The sequence below is a fragment of the Barbus barbus genome (genome assembly GCF_936440315.1).
Source record: "Barbus barbus genome assembly, chromosome: 27".
Taxonomy (NCBI): domain Eukaryota; kingdom Metazoa; phylum Chordata; class Actinopteri; order Cypriniformes; family Cyprinidae; genus Barbus; species Barbus barbus.
This window is the reverse complement of record NC_136755.1, coordinates 28,770,834-28,791,924: the sequence shown is the minus strand read 5'-3', so window position 1 is coordinate 28,791,924 and position 21,091 is coordinate 28,770,834. Positions and strand designations below refer to the sequence as shown.

Sequence of the window (21,091 nt, the reverse complement as noted above, 5' to 3'; positions counted from 1 at the left end):
AAAAAGACGAACCCAAAGATGCCTAGCAGTACACACATCACGTGAATTAAGTTTCATGTAATTTGCAATTGTTCAATTTAATAATAATAATAATTTAATAATAGTTAATTTATGATACACCTTGTTTGTAGCTTGTGATTGTTGATCAGTCAGTACACTAAGAAAAATATCTAGAAAAAAGGTACTAGTAATTTCCCAGGACATTATCCGTTATCTGTTGTAACCTGTAACCCAAAAGCACAAAATACAATATGTAATTTAAAATGCATGTAAAAAACACTGAAAAAAACATTTCTTCATGTTAACATATAGATTGTGCACTATTTTTTACAGATTTGTTTTTGAGTGTAGTTATAAATACACTGCTTCAAACAATAATTGTTCATAATGTGTAGTTTTACTCATTTACTAGCCAATTAAAAAACGTTCAAAAATGTGTTTAATTATTTAATATTGTATTTAAAAGTAGGCCTATATATTTTAATATTATGCATTTATTATTGTACGAACAAATCTAAATGAACATATATAAAATGTATGTTTTGCTGAGATTTGATGCAGTGACACAATGTTGCACTGTGATTATGCAATGACATAACAATGCAACTTTTAGCAACAAATCAACTTTAGCAGCTTCCTCTGAAAATGAGTTGGCAACGCTGGATTTGAGACACGTGGCCAAAGATGCTGCGTAGTTATTATGCAGCATGAATGCGGCGACTAGGAATAGTGACACAGCCGCTGGTTTGTCTTTGACTTTGAGTGCCAAGTGCTTGAAAACACAAAAGCAGGCAGCTAAACAAAGCTTAACCAGCTGTTGGTAATTTGCCTTCTCTCTGTGCCGCTACCTGCTGTGAAACGGTGCCGGTACCGTATCATTTTGCTGTCATCCGCGCGCCGTTTGCTGAGCGCATAAGTGAAGGTTTGCGGAATAAAGCAGTATTGATGGGGGACGTCTCCGGATGCAGGTGTTTGTGCTGACAAACGAGAAAAAGCGCTTCACTAGCTACTAATTGAGCAGAAAACATGGAAGAAAGAGACGTGCATTATCTGTGGGCGAAGAAACACGCACCCAACCAGAGCAATCATGTCAAATCCAACAATAGCACTCAGGAGGCTTATCTTCCATAAATCTTGACTTCATAAATCACTTTATTCATTCACAACGGAAAACATGCTTATGCACACTCTCCTACATTATTAAAATGACTTTCAACATTGCACTATATATATTCAATTATATGCACTTCAAAATTATATTATAATAGCATATCCTTTTTAACGCGAAATAACTATTTTCTGTAAATTTGCGAGACTTCCGGTTCATTAGCCTCTTAAACTAATTAAATACTTTGCAAACTAGTGAGCCTCTTTATACAGCATTTTAGGCATCATAAGGGGCCGCAAGGGTCTTTGGAAAAGGAAAACAGTGTAAAAAAAAAAAGTACAAATTAACTAATAATATTAAAACCTAAATTAACTAAATAAATAATTAAATTAAAATGCATAGGCTACATAAATAAATAATAAATATTAGATTAAAATAAATAAATAAAAATAAATAAATATATATATACAGCTAACAATACAGTATTATAGTAAGTAAATACTCACAAAAATTTAATAATGAAAATTAATAAACTAATAACTTCCATAAGGATGATCATATTTGGGGTTAAACTACTTGGGCATCAGATGTAAACTACAACATGTTAGCAAATGCATTTTTGGTCTTGTTATAAATCTAGTGAGCTTTCCCAAGACAGCATTGGGGTGTGTTCTCAAAACCAATCAGCTTACCAACTTAAGGGACAGTTCTCCCAAAAATACAAATATGTCATCATTTATACTCACCCTCAAGTTGTTCCAACCCTGCATGAGTTTCTTTCTTCTGTTGAACACTAAAGAAGATATTCTGAACAATGTTGATAACCAGTTGCTGGTTGTTATTTCTTCCATGCTATTGAAGTCAATGGGGACCGTCAAGTAGACCAGCAACATTCTTCAAAATATCTTCTTTTTTGTCATCATTTTTTAATTATATGTGACCCTGGAGCACAAAAGCTGTCATGAGTAGCACAGGTATATTTGTATCAATAGCCAACAATACATTATTTGGGTCAAAATTACCAATTTTTCTTTTATGCCAAAAATAATTAAGATAAAGATCATGCTCCATGAAGATATTTTGTACATTTCCTACTATACAGGTGCATCTCAATACATCTGAATGTTGTCAAAAAGTCAATTTTTTCTTGTAATTTATTTCAAAAAGTGAAACTTTCATATATTTTAGATTCATTGCATGTAAAATAAAACATTTCAAAAGTTTTTTTGGTTTAATTTTGATGATTAGAGCTTACAGCTCATGAAAGTCAAAAATCAGCATCTCAAAATATTAGAATATTTATATTTAAGTTTCAATTAATGACCATCCCTACAGTATAAATTCAGGGTATCTCTTGTTCTTTGAAACCACAATAATGGAGAAGACTGCTGACTTGGCAATGATCCAGAAGACGAACATTGACGCCCTCCACAAAGAGAGTAAGTCACAGAGGGTCATTACTGAAAGCTGTGGCTGTTTACAGAGTGCTGTATCAAAGCATATTAAATGCAAAGTTGACTGGAAGGAAGAATTTGGGTAGGAAAAGGTGCACAAGCAACAGGGATGAGTGCAAGCTTGAGAATACTGTCAAGCAAAGCTGATTCAAACACTTGGGAGAGCTTCACAAGGAGTGGACTGAAGCTGGAGTCAGTGCATCAAGAGTCTCCACGCTCAGACGTCTTCAGGAAAAGGGCTACCAAGCCACTTCTGAACCAGAGACAACGTCAGAAGCGTCTTACCTGGGCTGTGGATAAAAAGAACTGGACTGTTGCTCAGTGCTCCAAAGTCCTCTTTTCAGATGAAAGTCAATTTTGCATTTCATTTGGAAATCAAGGTCCCAGAGTCTGGAGGAAGAGTGGAGAGGCACAGAATCCATGTTGCTTGAAGTCCAGTGTGAAGTTTCCACAGTCAGTGATGATTTGGGCTGCATGTCATCTGCTGGTGTTGGTCCACTGTGTTTTCTGAAGTCCACAGTCAATGCAGCCATCTACCAGGAGATTTTAGAGCACTTCATGCTTCCTTCAAGCTTTATGGAGATGCTGATTTCATTTTCCAGCAGGACTTGGCACCTGCCCACACTGCCAAAGGTACCAAAAGCTGGTTCAATGACCATGGTGTTACTGTGCTTGATTGGCCAGCAAACTCGCCTGACCTGAACCCCAGAGAGAATCTATGAGGAAGATGAGAGACAGCAGACCCAACAATGCAGATGACCTGAAGGCTGCTATCAAAGCATCCTGGGCTTCCGTACACCTGAGCAGTGACTGATTGCCTCCATGCCACGCTGCATTGATGCAGTAATTCATGCAAAAGGAGGCTCAACCAAGTATTGAGTGCATAGAAATTAACATACTTTTCAGAAGGCCAACAATTCACTAAAGATGTTTTATTTATTGGTCTTATGAAGTATTCTAATTTGTTGAGATTGGTGGGGTTTTGTTAAATGTGAGGCTAAATCATCACAATTAAAAGAACCAAAGACTTACTCCAGTCTGTGTGCATTGAATTTATTTAATACACGAGTTTCACAATTTGAGTTGAATTACTGAAATAAATGAACTTTTCCATGACATTCTAATTTATTGAGATGCACCTGTAAATATATCAAAACTTAACATTTTATTAGTAATATGCATTGCTAAGAACTGAATTTGAACAACTTTAAAGGAGATTTTCTCAATATTTAGATTTTTTTTAATAACCTCAGGTTCCAGATTTTCACATAGTTGTATCTCAGACAAATATTGTCACATCATAACAATCCATATTTATTCAGCTTTCAGATGATATAGAAATCTCAATTAAAACAAAATGTACTCTTATGGTTTTGTCACAAGGCAAGGGTCACATATATTCTGCCAAACTAGTTTTCTGTCTCTGTGGAGCGATGTTATAGTTGTTATGAAGACTAAGGTCTGTTTAAATGCGTTTATAAATACAACACAGTCTTTACAGCTGCCCGGGCTCGCGCTGAGTGGCTGATGCGTCCGGCGTGAGGCATTTCCCGCGAAACTGCAAAGCGCCGCATTCTGGACTGTTCCATTCAGACCGCAGCCGCGATCGCGGGGGAAGCTGTGTTGTTCACTCGCACATTAAAGATAAGAAGATACTTTTCTCTTGTATATTCTATTACCTGTTTATATTTGTATTATATAATAGGTATTACGTTAATAATAATAAATTCAAAGTGAGCTGATGACCTCTTTAGTGACGGACTCGGCACACAACCACCCCTCCGTTTTCTCACAGCCTCCAGTCCGCTCGTGTTGTTTTTTAAACCTTTCATTCATTAAAGAGTTTTAATCACACGCTGATAAACACGAATAATCACTTTAATTCTTAAAATGATCAAAACACGCAGAGCATCGTTGAAGGTAAGAGCGATAAGGAGTGTTTTCCTTTTAAACATGTCCTTTATCTTTAAGTGCATGCACACACTTGCATGAAGAAAGGTAACTTTAGTAGCAATGATCATCGTTTAAAAGCATGCGACAGAAGCTGATCATCAGTAAATGCAGTAAAGTCTGCAGTGTTAATGATGATGCATGTTAAAAACACTTTTACTTGCGTTTTCTCTTCTAGATATTCAGACCTTTATTTTGAAGTTATGGATATGTTTTGATGTCTGCACCGAGTTAATAATCACATCTGTTGTTGTTATTATGAGGCATTGTGTAATAAAGTGTCATATTAATCATATTTTTATGCAATGCATATTATTTATTATTAATGTTAACAGTAAAAATAATAATGCATTGACTGTTATTGTTTTCATTATTATTATTATTACATTATATACAAATAATTTTAATTGTTTAATGTTTGCTGTAATAAACCTCTTGCTTTCAGGCAAAGCAGCTGGAAGTAACAGATCCAAAGAGATCCTGGAAGCCTGTTAGTATCATCTACAGTGTAATAATTAATGCAAATTATTATTAATATTTGGAACCAATTTTCAGAAGAATATTTAATGTGTGCATATTATTTTCCTAAAGATATGAAAACACAAAGTGTGCTGTTGTATGTCAAAAACATTTAAACTAATAGTTTTTTTACTATTTCAGATTTGATTGTTTATATATATATATATATTCATATTCTCTGTTTTTGCTTGAATTTTTAGGCCGTTTTTAAGTTTTAGTAATGTTTTTTTAATGCAATCTTTTTTTTAACTAAATGTAAAACCCACAAAAAATGTTACTTGAAATTAAATAAATTAACTAAAAAAAGATAAAACATTTTTACTGTTGATTTTATTTATTACTATTTTTTTTAAATGTGTGTATATATAGTATTATTTATTTATTAGTTTTAGCTATTTTACTACTTCAATTTAAAGTTGTAAACAAGTAAAAAAAAGTAAAACATAAGCATGCACATATATTTACACACACACACACACACAATAAAATTATTTATATATTGTATATTTTTAAAATTTACTTTATAAACTAAAACAATGTTACTTGAAATAAATATTAGCTAAAAAAAAAAGTTTTTTTTTTTATAATGAATTTTTTCAGTTAACGTTTTTTTTGTTTTAGTTAACTCTAATAACCCTGATCTATGGAGGCGTCGTTTGACCCTGATTTTCTGTGTGGGAGTGCTCCGAGATTTAATTGGAAGCGTGGTCTAGGGAGTTTCTTGCTGTCCTTGGAGAGCTCTGGTTGACAGCCTGGATTTCTCTGTGTCTCTGTCAGTCTCCAGATCTCCTCCATCTGTCGTGAGGACACCAGAGACTGTCATGTGTTCAAAAGAGTTGCTTTACTTCTTACAAGCAATGCTTTTATATCCCAAGTTAAGATGCCGCATCTCCTCTGATTGAGATAGAGCTGTCATTCCTTTGCATTTCTAGTCCGTATTAGAAATATAAATACACTGGAGAAAATCCAAGAGCATGGCATGAGCGGTTTATCTCTGATGATTTGGCAGTGGCTGCAAAACAGCGCTATTAATAATTGAGATGGTTTTCGCACAATCCAGGAATAATAATGTGTTGTGTCAGGATGTTTGCTTCAGGTCCAAACACATCACAGAAGAGCTGGCGCAGGCCTTCGTGGACACCGAGAGCGAGGGCGAGTTCGAGGGATTCTCTGTGGACGAGTGTGACTGGAGAAAACCGGTGGTAAATATGACAAAAAACCCACGTACAGTTATGATGTCTGCGAATATCTGCTCAGTTTGTGTTAAAGGAATAGTTCATCCAAATTTGCTGAAAATGTACTTGCTTTCAAGCCATCCGAGATGGAGATGAGTTTGTTTCTGCATCAGATTTGGAGAAATGTAGCCTTGCATCACTTGCTGGGTGCTCTGCAGTGAATGGGTGCCGTCAGAACGAGAGTCCATACAGCTGATAAAAACATCGCAATAATCCACACCACTCCAGTCCAGCAGTTAATGTCTTGAGAAGTGAAAAACAAATCCATCATTAAAAAGTTTTGAACTAAAATACAAGTCCATAACGCTTCCTCCTGTAAAAAAGTGGTCTGGTCTGAATCAGGAGAAAAATCTGCACAGATCAAGCACCGTTTACAAGCCTTTTTTGATGTGAGAGACAACAGGAGATGGATTTTTCTCACTGGAGGAAGCGTTATTATAGATTACGGACTAACAACAGCTTGAAGTTAGAAACGTCTTAATGCTGGATGTGTTTCAGCTGTCTTCTCCAGATGTTAACTGATGGATTATTGTGATGTTTTTATCAGCTGTTTGGACTCTCATTCTGACGGCACCCATTCACTGCAGAGCATCCATTGCTGAGACACTGATGCAGAGACACATGTCTCCAAACCTGATGAAGAAACAAACTCATCCTGATCTCGGAAGGTCTGAGGATGAGGACATTTTTAGCTAATTTTCTGTTTTGGCTGAACAATTTCTTTAATTATATATTTATATTAGTGCTGTCAAACGATTAATCGCATCCAAAATAAAAGTTTTTGTTTACATAATATATGTATGTGTACTGTGTATATTTATTATGTATTAATTAAAACCATACACATACAGTATATATTGGAAAATATTTGCATGTATATATTTATATTCACGTAATTTATAAAATATATAAATGTTTATTATATAAACAACAGTTTTCTTAAATATATACATGCATGTGTTTGTATTTATATATACATGATAAATATACACAGTACACATACATGTATTATGTGATTAATCCTTTGACAGCACTAATATATATATATATATATATATATATATATATATATATATATATATATACAGTATACATACAGTATATATATATATCAAATGAAAATGTGACCTGCAGAGAGAGGGCTCTGATAACGACAGCGACGACAATGGCTTTTATTCTGACGGAGAGGAGCCGGCGTCTAAAAAGAGGCGCAGCTCTGGACTGTGTGTCGCATTCAAGTTTCCCACCAAAAGAGGCCCCGCCCCTAAACGGAACACGGCCAAAAAAGTCAACAAAGAGGCTCCACCCCCAGCCCCGCCCATCAGCAGGAAGCCTGCAGGAGGAAACAGGAAGCGGCGTGAACCAGAATCAAAAGAGTCGACTTTATATGAGTGCATACGTGCAGAGAGCCAATCAAAACCCTCTGATAACGTGACCAATGTGGAGAGTCTACTGACCGACGAAGAGATGCAGATACTGAGCAAGAGGGCCAAGAACATCCAAGAAAATAAAGCTATGGTATTATTTTATTTTGTATTAATATATATATATATATATATATATATATTTAAAAACAGCATTTAATAATAATAATAATAATGAAGCATTTCTCATATATATATATATTTGTAACTAATCATAATACTATTTTTACATTTTCTTAATTCATTTTGTTTTCAAAATCTTTATAATTTGAAATCTTCAATTTTACTTCAAATTTTCATTTCAAATATGTATTTTATGTTTAAATATCCTTTTTAATAAAATCGAATTCAAAACAGCATTTTGACTTATTATATTTTAACATTTCTAATTACATTGTTTTAATTTTATTATTAATATTTAATAATCATATTAACAATATTTAATTAATTTGTTAAAGAATATCATTTTTTTAATATAATACAATGCAAAACAGCATATGTATTTATAATACTAATAATGTTTTTGTTTTAAAATGTTTTTCTAATAAAATACAATTGAAAGATTTGTAATTAATAATAATTTTCTGTTAACTTTTTAAATATTTGTAATAACGTTTTTATCAAATATAGTTCATAACAGCATTTTTTATAATAATAATATAATATATAATTTTTTAATTTTGTTTCAAAGTAGTATTTCTAATTAAAAAAAAAATATATATAATATAAATTAAAAACAGTCTTTATGTTTGTAATATTTAATATGATGAATATTAATTTATAGCATTATTGTCATGTATTTGCAACATTTATTCATTTTAATATAATATTGATGCAAATTCAGTTTATTTTGAATCCATTTTTTCATAATATCTTGAATGTTTGCGTTAACTTAAAACAAACTTTTCTTGCAGCTTGCAAAGCTTTTTGCAGACTTGAGCGCTTTGCCTGAACTTCCTTCTAAGACGACACCTACGGTGAGATCCCACAATCCCCTGCACCAAACACCTACATAGAACTTACCAGAAAATGCTCTGCTTTCTCTTCATATCTAACCAGTTCAATTACGTTTACTTTATATTGATGGTTTTTCTGTTCCCTAAATAGAAGAAAAAGAAGCCGTCCACCCCGAAACAGCGTTTTTCAGAAGTTCGGGCCGAGAGACGAAACCCGGGCCGCAAGGCCAGACCCCCGGAGCATTTTGGGATCGAGGTGGAGGAGAAACCGGCTCCTCAGAAGAGAGAGAGCGGACAGATCGACATCAGACGTCTGATGGAGGCAAGAGACGCAAACAAAACTGAACCCATTTCATCTGAAGTCAACGACTTTTGGAAGTCGTGTCCTAATGGTTAGAGAGTCGGACTCGTAATCCAAAGGTTGTGGGTTCGAGTCTCGGGCCGGCAGGGATTGTAGGTGGGGGGAGTGAATGTCCAGCGCTCTCTCCACCCTCAATACCACGACTGAGGTGGAGAGTATATATATATATATATATATATATATATATATATATATATATATATATTACATTACTAAAATGAAACTTTTAAATGAAATGCAACTAACTGAAAAGTAAAAATTTTTGTATTTGTATTTTTGGTGCATTATCGTTTCCTGAAATTTTTAAGAAATTAAAATAACATTTTTCAAATTAAAAACTAAACTAATAAATAAAAAACAAAATTGAGAAAAAATACTAGTTGAAATAGTATTTTTTCTAAATTTTTTTCAGGTTTCTTTTATTTACAGACATTTAAAAAAAATACATAAAAAACCCTGAACTATTTTAGTTAATAAATAAAATAAAATATAATTATTAGATAAAAAAAATTTAATACAAATAAGTCAAAGTCCTAAAACTTGTATTTCCCTTTCCTGAATCAAAAAATGACTAAATCTATAAAAAAGTAGTAATTCAACTAATAAACTGAAAAAAAAGAAAAATTAAATCGATATAAAAACAGAATAAAAAATAACTAAACTATTTAAACTAATACATAAAATATAAATTAATGAAAACTAAAATGAAAACTACAAATAAGTTGAAGTACTAAAATGTATATTTTTGGTGCATTATCATGAATTGAAAAAACTGAAATGTACAGGTTCCCCCTCCACAGTCGGTGGTGTTGAGTTTGTGTGGTGTGCTGCAGGTTCAGGAGGGTCTGGGAGACGCTCGGCCGAAGCAGAGGAAGCGTCGCTCGCGTGAATCCATACGAATGCCGGAGGACATCACTGAAGAAGAGCTGGAGAACGTGGCCGATCGCGCCAAAGACAAAATCCTGGACAAGGAGAACGTGAGTGCTGAGGTGCTGTGGTGGGGCATGTGTGATTAAAATCTTTATTAATGCGTTCATTAATGATCTCAGGGCAGCACGTGTCACCAGTGCCGTCAGAAGACCCTCGACACCAAGACTGAGTGCAGGGGCCTGTACTGCGGCGGGGTCAAAGGTCAGTTCTGCGGCCCCTGCTTACGCAACCGATACGGAGAAGACGTCCGAACCGCGCTGCTGGATCCCGTAAGTCACCGCTAGCTACAACTGTTAGCTAAATAAAACTGAAATATGTGACTCATCAGTAGCACAGGTATATTTGTAGCAATAGCCAACAATACATGGTATGGGTCACAATTATACATTTTTCTTTTATACCAAAAATCATTAGGATATTAAGATCATGTTCCATGAAGATATTTAGTATATTTCCTACTATAAATATATCAAAACTTAATTTTTGATTATATGCATTGCTGTGAACTTCATTTGGACAACTTTAAAGGCAACATGACAATATGGAATATTGAACTTTGCATAAGAAGTTTTGGATTTCTGGCTTTGGGAAGCATTGAATCACTGATCGTGTGTGTGTGTGTGTGTGTGTGTGTGTGTGTGTGTGTGTGTGTGTGTGTGTGCTCATGCAGACGTGGGAGTGTCCCATCTGTCGAGGAGTGTGTAACTGCAGTCTGTGTCGTAAGCGGGATGGACGCTGCGCGACCGGTGCTCTCACCAGACTCGCCAAATTCTACGGACACGACAACGTCCGGGAATATCTGGAGAGGTATCACTGCACACTCAACAACCCTCACTAAATATTACCTTGAAGTGTCCCCTGAGATTTTAACATATTTCAGCAACTTTCACATGTTCACAGTTCTCTGATGTCGGTTAATATAACAACATATATATATATATATATATATATATATATAAATTATTCATAACCTTGGTAAATATGATCAAAGGCGGCTGTGAAAATAAATCTGTATCATTAATCCTTTTGATCTTTTAGTTAAAAAATTCACAAAAATCTAACCTTTCATTGAGGAATAAGAATGAAAAAATTAAACACACGTCCTCTTCCAGGAAGTTTCGTAACATTTTATGTTGATTGGAAATTCATAATTATTGCCCTGATGGTGGAAATGGGAATTTTCACTGCTCTAGCTCTTTTCTTAAAGCCACTTCACTAATTTGTGAAGCTCAATTCTGTTTTGCTGCACATCAGAAATATATTATTTGGTTTTTCTCATTGTGATGGATGATTAAGGGAATTTGGGCTTTGTTTTCCCTTCTATTTATATTTCTGTGAAACAGGATAACCATGTTTATAATCACCCTGGAGTGCTCAAAAATGCAAATATGAATTGGAATATACTTCAGAGATATTTTACTCATAAGAATTTCTAGGGGTGCCAATAATTGTGTCCATTGTGTACTAGAGAAAAATATTTATTTCCTAATGTGATTTTCTACATTTTATATTTCTGATGTAATTAATTATTAACATTTCATCCACTCAAAACTACCCTCATAATTTTTTTTTATACTTTTTATTTTTTAATTTTTTAGCTTTATCAGCTTGCAAACCATTCTTATTAAATATTTATCCTTTTTTCTAATGTGATTAATCATTAGCTTTTAATCAAGTCACAAACCACCTGTAGATCCTTAAGTTTGTTAAACTCTGGTTTATGTTTTCAGTCTCACCATGTAGTTAATTCCTGACCAGTTAAACGCTCTGTGTGTGTGTGTGTGTGTGTGTGTGTGTGTGTGTGTGTGTGTCAGTCTGCAGAAACACCTGGAGTGAAGATCATCTGTGTGACCGACGCTGCTGATGGGAATCAGACTGATCGTTCACTCCTGACACTTTTAAAGTTGAGCAAGAAAACACTGATAGTTTCCGTCAGTGTTCAGCAATGATATGCAAACCAGTCCTTATTTTTATACTTCATGATGTTGTACTTTTTTTATTTGTTTTAATGAATCATACTGTTCTCCTGCTAATTAAAGGCAGCTATAACATGAGATCCTGTAACAGATGTTTCTGATTACGGAGCCTTTTCTCTCATTTGCACAATTCGTCTTTTTCTCTCTGAATATTTTTTTTATTGGAAATTAGTTTAAATAAAGGTCCTTTTATTTCACATTTTACATGCTCCGTGTTATATCTTTTTGAAAATATCATATGATGTGTAGTGATAAAAGATTTAATTAATTTAATCTAGATAAGTACATGGAAACTACCCAAACTAAAGCAGTAAAAACTGTATCTCTATTGATCCTATGTGTCCTCTTAAGGTGTACATTTATTACTTTTCTGTTGACCTGCAACATCGCTTTACGAAAATTAACCATGGTTTTACTAAAAAAAAACATTACTAGTTCAATTGTGGTAATAGGCCTACAATAAAAACATATTTGAGAAATGATTGTATCTGATAGTATTAGTCTGTATAGAGTCTATGTAAACTTCTCAGGCTGGTATGACCTATTTCAGATGCGGCCGAATTCCCAGCCACACAATCTATGAATCTCATTATGTTTATTCTACAGTATAAAATAAGCACATCAAACTGGTGAGACGTGTCAAACGAACATACTTTCTGTAGAGAGACAGGTGCTTTGTTACTGTCTGCATGCAGATCAAGCGTGAGACACACACACACACACAGCAGCTGCTAAAGTGGATAAAGTCTCCCTTTGGTGGTGCACTGCAGGTACAGAGCTGTCAATCAAACAGAGAAAAGAACAAAAGAGAGCCACCCACCTGAACCATCTCCACCTCCACACACCATCATGCCTCACTCCTGCCCTCCATCACGACTCAACACACACTCAGAGATGAACAACTTCTGCAGCTTGTTCCTGGATGACAGCGGTGTTTGGTCACATGACCCATCAAGCATTTTTGAATATGCTACTTTGTATTAGGGGTTTGTTAATATTTCCAATCCAACGTATTCACCCGCAGATCATCCGAGATGTAGATGAGTTTGTTTCTGCATCAGATTTGGAGAAATGTAGCCTTGCATCACTTGCTGGATGCTCTGCAGTGAATGGGTGCCGTCAGAATGAGAGTCCAAACAGCTGATAAAAACATCACAATAATCCACACCACTCCAGTCCATCAGTTAATGACTTGAGAGGACAAAAGCTGAAACAAATCCATCATTAAGACATTTTTAACTAAAATACAAGTCCATAATTCATAATAACACTTCCTCCAGTAAATAAGTCCATTTCCAGTTGTCTCTCAGATCAAAATCCAGCCACATATTTGTTTAGAGTTGTTTTGGCAGATTTCTCTCCTGATTCAGACCTCTTAATGATGGGCTTGTTTGTTACAAATGCGCAGCTTTTCACTTCTCAAGACATTAACTGATGGACTGGAGTGGTGTGGATTATTGTGATGTTTTTATCAGCTGTTTGGACTCTTGTTCTGACGGCACCCATTCACTGCAGAGCACCAGCAAGTGATGCAAGGCTACATTTTCTTTTTACTTATTATACAATTAACTAAAGCAAAAAAGGCCTCTAACACTAGCTTGCTCTATTCTTTTTCTATTCTGTTTTATTTATTTTTTAAAACCTTGCTACATGTACTGTGTTAAGATAACGGAGACTTGTCATAGCTCTTGCATATCATTGCTCTTTTGTTGATTTTGATTGCTTCTATTGTCCTCATTTGTAATTCGCTTTGGATAAAAGCATCTGATAAATGACTAAAGGTAAAGTAAATGTAATAATGTAATAAAACATTACTAATACATCATTCAAGGAATGTTTCTTTACTGAAATGTTTTAGTTGGATGTTCATCTAACATTTAAAAAATGTTACTGTTTGTTTCAAAATGTTAAGAGAAGATTAAAAGTATCTTGTCTACAGAATTTTCCCATAAAACTAGACATTTTGAATGTTTAAAAAAGTTTTCATAACTTAATGGAAACATAAGCAATATGTTCTAAGTTGGACATCGTAATGATGGATTTGTTTCATCTTTTGTCTTCTCCAGATGTTAACTGATGGACTGGAGCGGTGTGGATTATTGTGATGTTTTTATCAGCTGTTTGGACTCTCATTCTGACGGCACCCATTCAGGATCTATTGCTGAGACACTGATGCAATGCTACATTTCTCCAAATCTGATGAAGAAACAAACTCATCTACATCTTGGATGAGTGAATTATCAGCTAATTTTCATTTTTGGGTGAACTTCTTTACTTTTACTTCTTTTCTTTAAGAAGTATTTGAAATTGTTAACTAATGTAGGTAATTAATGTTGACAAATGGAACAATACAGTAAAATGTTGTTGACACTGTAAATAAGAGCACAGACTGGAATAAAGAATAAGACAGACATGAAATATTTAAGACAGAATTACCCCATTTAATTTCAAGTGTTATGCAGGCAAAGTTTTTTCTTTTTCCTCCTTTTTTTTTTTGTTTTTTACTCATTAACATAACACGTTTGTACAAAGTTATTTTAAAAATATCAATAAACTGCAGCCTTTCAGGCTAACCTGGCAAAAAACCCATTATCAAATGCCATGAGGACAAAGGAACATCTTAGAAAAATGATTTACAAATGAGGTGTCACTAGAAAATATTAAAGAAAATCGCTCGCCACAGAAAATATTACCCAAAAAACATCTATTTATAATTGTTTGGTATCAACCATTTCTTTTTAAACTTTTTTTTTCTCCATTTGAAACACGTCATGGTGCGAAACGTCAGATAAATTAAAAGCCATAGTTTTACTTCTAAAAGGACCACGTTTAGAAATCGTTACTAAATAGAGATCGTTAGCGGAAATGAACCATGCAGCACGTCATCTCTGCATTAATAGCGCACAATACACATTAGCAAATACTAATAATAGAAGGATAAATAATAAATTAGACACGCGCGCATACACACAGGCTGTGTGGGAACGAAAAATGGGCTCGAAAAGGAAACCAAAGTCACGAATAAGAACGCCACGCCACAGACTTCTCAACATCAAACTCATCGAAGTGGCTTCAGGGTATGTTTCCTGCCCCGCCGTGACCTGGTGCCGGTCCAGAGGGAGCGTTTGGAGGGAGTCGGTGGGTCGAATCTCTTTGGAGAGCACAAGAAAGTCAACGGGCGACGGGAGGACACATCGACGTGGGTCGGGGGATCTTCACGAGGGCTGGAGCAGACCGTCGCTCGCTCCCACAGTGTTCACCATCGTATATAAAAAGCTAAATGCGGTCATTACTTCACACAAATATTTCTGAAAACACAGTCGAAGCCCCACGTTCCCCTGCCCAGCTGTAACGTAGTGGTACTGCAGTGTTTGTTAAGGCATCAGAGTACAGTTTATATGACTTGAGATCAGAGAGAACTTCTCTAGGTGTTTTTCTTAAACCTTTTCTACCCCTCGGTAATGTAAACATGGTACAGATTGTCTTTATAGTATTGCTTTCGTTTAACATAACATGTCTTGGAAAGCTAGATTGTTTTCTTTCTCGTTTATTTTTTTTATTTCTAAAGTAATCGTAACTGGAATGCATTATTTGTAAATCTAATGTGCTTTTCTTTAAATAGCCCGTCTCTATAATCTCCTACATAAAAGTTTGACTGCTGAATCGTCGATTATATTATTATATATGCCTGAATTCTGAAGCGTTCTGTACGCGAGGCCATGATTGGCTGACGCTTCGCGACACGCTCCAATCACAGACGGCGTCGCTTTCTAGCTTGTGCTGCGACTCTAATCGTGTACTAAAGATCTGTTAGGTGCTCATCTTTCTAGCCTGATCGTACGCAAAACCACAGACCATTGCGCGAAGCTCCGAGATTCTCATCCCCGACTGCATTTTCGATCCGAAACCTACGGAAGTTTGTTTCTGCCACAGAATTATTTTTTTAGTCAATTGCGAATTTTTATAGAACAATTCAGATTGCCTTTAATTTTTTAACACAATTCAGACCTTTTTCGCAATTCTACATTGTATCTCGCAATTCTGATCTTTTTCTCGCAATTCTGAGTTTACATCACAATTCAGATTTTTTTCTTGCACTTGTAAAAAAAAAAGTCTAGAATTCAAAGATATAATGTATTATTGCGGAAAAAAGTCACAATTGTGAGATATAAACTCGCAATTCTAAGAAAAAGTCTGAACTGCAAGATTTTTTATTTTTTTATTCCATGGCGGAAAAAAAAAGTTGAGATACAAACTCAGAATTTAAAGGAAAAAAGGGAGAATTGCGATATATAAACTCAGAATTCAAAGAATAAAAGTCTGAAAGAAAGAAAAGAATTTGTGAGAAAAAAAATCTGAATCTTGCAAAAATGATCTTTTTATTCCATGGCAGAAAAAAAAACAAGTAAACTCGGCATTCAAAGGAATGGCAAAATAAAAACAGAATTACGAGAAAAAGTCAGAATTGTGAGATAAAAACGAAAAATCATATTTACCTTTTTAATTTTTTATCTTGTGGCGGAAACGACTTTCCATAGAAACCACTTTGAAAACATATATATATATTATTTTTGTGCATAGCGACATCTTCAGGAGCATCTGGGAACTTCAGTACTTCTTGTGCTACTCGTAACAAAACAAACGCCATCGTTTAACTCTTAACGACTCATACTATTCCATTAGATTATTCTTTGTCATAATATTTGATAGTATTAAATTTCCATATGAAAAATCGAGTGCGCTCAAACAGCTGTCCATCGTCGATAGAAAAAGAATGAAGAACATAAACAAATCAACCAATAAACAAACCGACAAACAATATCGTGGTGCTTTCAGCCGATCATTTTTGGAGAGGAAACTACTCGAACTCCTCCTCTAAATTGTTTGAAGTGGTGGGCGTGGCCGGGTTCGAATCCTGCGAGAGCGACGCCACAGTGACGATCCTCGGCGAGCCCAGCACCTCATCCACCTCCTCCTCCATCTCATCTGTGGTGATGATGGTGAGAGCCGCCCCACCTTTTTTATTCTGGTGGGTTTTGATGTGCTTTGACAGGTGGTCGCTCCGCATGAACCTCTTGGAACACTCCGGACACTCGAACCTCTTCTCACCTGAACGGGACAGAGAAAATATATATATATACATATATATTACCTTTATTTAACCAGGAAAAGACTCACTGAGATTAAAATGTGTGTCCTGGCCAAGTTTGCATAACAAAGTTACACACCATTAACCCTAAAAGAGGCAACGTATCCTGGGGGATACAAACATTTGAGAAGCAGCGAAGGTGTAGGTCTTATTTCTTGGTTTCACTTTGAAAGGGTGTTTGTTGTGAATATTTAGATGAGGTGACTTCCTCATTATTTGTTTCGCTCACAGGAAGCATTTAAAACTGCATGGCCGCCTACTCACCCTCCAATAAAAGTGGATCTAGTTCAGATGTTGGAGGGGACTTACCTGTTTAAAAAGTTGTTATTCAGCATTAGCTTATTAGGTTTACATTGAAATATTATGAAATGAATGCTTACTTTTTTTTGTAATCGGTCTCTAAATGTAAATCTCAGGGGATACGTCGCTCTTTTAGGGGTTTAAATCAAGATATAAAAACATACATAGACTGTGATTTTGTGGCTTGTGTTTTAGGAAATCAGATCTTTTTGTAATCTTGGCAAAACACATATCGTTGGAAATATCTGACATTTCCATATTTGGTAACTGGTTTGTAATAGAATTGATATTGTGACAGAAAACAGCATAAAAAAAAAATCAATAGAATTTGGGTGTAACCCAGTGTTATTTTTGCTATAGTGCCCAAACAAAATCTCACAGGAATCACAACTGTTGTGATATCAACTTCAAATTTGGAGCACAACATATGGCTTTGATTTCATAGAAATTTAAAAAAAATAAAATACTTATTTTATATAAAATAACATAAAAAAATAGTATAATACATTATCTTTATTGTAAACAAACTTCTATAACTCTTTCACATCAGCAATAATCTGCAATGTGTCTTCTTTAAACAGAGACCAACCTTAGGGCTGTATTCCCAATTACAACCATGCTGTAAAACCCATTGATAAACAGTGAATTTATACCCCTAAAGGGACGACGTATCCTGGGGGATACAAACATTAAAATAAAATCAAAATCATGAAATTGTATTGTTTGAGTTCCAATAAATACATTTTGTGATGTCTCTTTATGGTTTTGCCCTTTTTAGGGTTAAGTTGCTCTCTACATTACACAATAAAGACTTAAAATAATTATAAGACACCCAGTTTTATAACTTTATCTCCTTTTGGAGAAGATTCCGATCTGATGTGGCGGCGTATTTAAAAGAGGTTTTACCAAGCTCAGCTCCGACAAGGGGCACACAGAGATTATAATTTGATTGAGACTGTAATGAGCCATTTCCAAACAAAGTCCTTTGTGTAAGACAACAGAGATAAAATGGCAAATAACCCAAAACTGCCTTATATATATTATCAGATACCAATGCATCGGCCAATACTCAAAGAAGGCCATGCAACTCTTTTGTATAATTCACAATGATGAGTTGAAAATTTACAATCAGTTATAAATCTCATGATACAAAGCATCCAAGGAGGAGAGAAGAGGGGGCATGCTGATAAACTACATCCCCTATAACCGGTACATTTGTTCCTCACATTGAATGAAAAACACAACTTATTTCTAAAATCATTCATTTATTCAGATCTGAGCAAGAAAAGACTGATGTGGGTTACTCAAAACGGTGAAGGTGGCCCATCGCTGATATAATACTGAGATACAAAGATGGTAGATTGCAGAAGATCTGACCGAGACGAGGCTGCTCTCAGCGGGTTTATGAGCGCTGACCGGCCGCTGACGCCACAAGCCCGAAAACATCAAAGCTAATTTTCAAATAGAAGTTATCTTTATTATTAACCAACCGCAAGTCCAAACAAGTAGGGTAGACGTACTCATAAAGCACACTTCCATTCTTGAGATCAGATTATAAAAAATAAACTTAAAGTCTTAACCAATTGATGTGTTTGTTACTATACAGCTCCTGTAATTTGAAGTCAATCAGATCATTGCACGCTGAGATATGGGTCTCCATGTGTTCACTCTGTCTGATGGACATTTGGAAAGCTGCCTAAACACTTTCACCAAACGAGGAGCTCCTTAAATGTCTGTTTTTTAGATGTTTAAGCCTCTATTTTGGGTAAGTTTCACTACTTATTGTAAAATGAAGAGATTAATGTTCAGAGCATATTATAACCTGGAACTTGGATGTGGGAAATAATGACATTAGATCCAAAAGATAGTTTTAGCAACAGATGCTACAGAACACAGTTATCTGACTAGCTGGATAAGATTGTGTGCTACGCTAACATAATACTTCACAAGCATTACCGGCTTGTACTTTTACATCCATAATACTATACAGTTTATTGCTGGTCTGTGGTTTTACAGTGCTGTCATTTTTAAAGGTTTCAAATAGTATAATTTCATAGATACTGTTAATATTAAAATACATGACCTAGACTATTTATTTAGCAAAAATCCTGTTATTTTATTAAATATTACATGAAATTTATTAAAAATTGTGGCTCCCAATAAACTCAGCGTGCTCTCTTTAAGCTCTTCCACATTGAACGTCTATATAAATACTTCATAAACAGACTTTAAATATTAACTGATGGTTGTTAATTAATTGATTTTCTATGGATTCTGTTCTCAAATCTGCAGACTGGCTCTGATCTTAGCATCAGCTTCTCCAGGCTGTAAATCTGTGGAAAATCGGGACAAGAATCATGTCGTGTATCCCAGCCTTAAGAGACTATAGATAAGTTAACATCCATTTAAAAAGAGGTTTCATAATGAGGCTAGTTTCTGTGTTGAATTAAGTGTTTTATTTGATGTTTGAATGTGTTACTTAGCTGAACGTGGACTAGTATAGATGTTGATATGTGCTTAAATGACACTTCATAATGAAGTTAATGATGTTAGCATTAATAAACAGGAGGGAATTGAATTTATTTAACATGAAAAATGGCATGAAATACACCTTAAAATAAAAAAAAACTACGAAATGCACCTTGAAATAAAATGACACAGACAATATAAAACAAATCAATATATCAAAAAAATGAAATGTAGCAATCAATAATTATAAGCAAAATTAAAAATGAATACAAATAATTATTTTGGGGTGTGAAATGTAAAATGTAAAAAATGAGCTGAAATATGATGTTATATACACCTCCGGGGTAAAATGCGCCTTTGATATTATTTTCATCTAAACCACTAGATGGCTTAGCATTTTCCAATACACTCGCTTTTCAAGATGCACGTGTATATTTAGTTGATTCTGTGCTTTCTTGATCTAATATTTTATGTTTTTTTAAATGTTGTAGATTTAAGTAGCAAATGAGAATCGCTAAAATAATGCATATATTCTGAGACAAAGGTCTTCTTAACGATTTTCAATTTTAAGATAAAGCAACAGTTTTTAAATAACGAAAGAATATGTAAAAGTATGGTATTTGGGGTAAAAAGCGCCCCTGCTGTTGAGGCTAAAGGCACCGTTATTAACATGATAATTAATAGATGGCTGACTTTTCCATTTGTTGACATGATTAGATTCAGATGATAAATATCATATTTTGGGTGTCCATATTAGAGATAATCACCATGTTTAGAATGAAACCATCATATTAATCATATCATATAATAAAATATAATTTGTTGTTACTACTGTAAATATATATTCAATTATTATTTGATCTCCTTTAATGCTTTCAGAATCTTTACTTATTAAAATGATTTTATTTCTGTATTTTAAAATATATTTTTCATATTAACATTTTAATGACAGTACATTTATTGAACAAAAATTATTTGTTATTTTTCAAAATAAGCAGAAAATAGTACAAACTTTGCTAAAGTGATTGTTTTGTACAAGTATTAACTTAGACATTATAAAAAAAAACATTATTTTAGCTGAATTTGTATCAATACCGTGTGCCTTTTACTCCGCGTGTGCCACCTCATACATTTATAACAAAATAAACCACTTGAATGATTTAATTTCACACAAAATCTGGTGCTCCATTAATGTTCAATACAAACATATATATTTTTTCTGCAATTATACATTTTGGGTGCAGTGAAAAGCCTTTAGCC

The 21,091-nt window shown here is 34.5% G+C and overlaps 2 protein-coding genes across 6 annotated transcripts in view; one reads left to right on the top strand and one right to left on the bottom strand.

The window, feature by feature from the left end:
• Window positions 1-4,127: 4,127 nt before the first annotated feature.
• LOC306847299 (cell division cycle-associated 7-like protein) lies at window positions 4,128-14,489 on the top strand. Of its 5 annotated transcripts, XR_013782144.1 has the most exons (11): window positions 4,409-4,482; window positions 4,958-5,002; window positions 6,114-6,233; window positions 7,401-7,784; window positions 8,605-8,667; window positions 8,798-8,968; window positions 9,841-9,984; window positions 10,057-10,206; window positions 10,608-10,744; window positions 11,752-11,840; window positions 13,980-14,489. XR_013782144.1 is itself a non-coding variant. In XM_079381172.1 (10 exons), exons 1-10 carry the CDS (start codon window positions 4,453-4,455, stop codon window positions 11,771-11,773), a joined length of 1,266 nt encoding a protein of 421 aa, XP_079237298.1. In that variant the 5' UTR covers window positions 4,128-4,452; the 3' UTR covers window positions 11,774-12,389. The 5 variants fall into 5 exon arrangements, 3 of the variants coding, with proteins under 3 accessions (XP_079237298.1, XP_079237299.1, XP_079237297.1); XM_079381172.1 differs by lacking the exon at window positions 13,980-14,489 and having other exon boundaries at window positions 4,128-4,482; window positions 11,752-12,389; XR_013782145.1 differs by lacking the exon at window positions 4,958-5,002 and having other exon boundaries at window positions 4,393-4,482; window positions 13,980-14,335.
• LOC306847298 (transcription factor Sp4-like) overlaps window positions 14,337-21,091 on the bottom strand; it is a 19,460-nt gene continuing 12,705 nt past the window's right edge. Inside the window, exon 7 of the mRNA XM_079381170.1 lies at window positions 14,337-17,022. Within this exon, the coding sequence (XP_079237296.1) occupies window positions 16,772-17,022 (251 nt within the window). The 3' untranslated portion in view covers window positions 14,337-16,771. The remainder of the gene's footprint in view (window positions 17,023-21,091) is intronic.

Excerpts from the sequence above, each read along its gene's own strand:
- LOC306847299 (XM_079381171.1), top strand. The coding sequence starts at position 4,453 with ATGATCAAAACACGCAGAGCATCGTTGAAG. Across the intron at positions 10,207-10,607 it reads GAACCGCGCTGCTGGATCCC|ACGTGGGAGTGTCCCATCTG; the intron begins GTAAGTCACCGC and ends GTGCTCATGCAG. Across the intron at positions 10,745-11,751 it reads GTCCGGGAATATCTGGAGAG|TCTGCAGAAACACCTGGAGT; the intron begins GTATCACTGCAC and ends TGTGTGTGTCAG.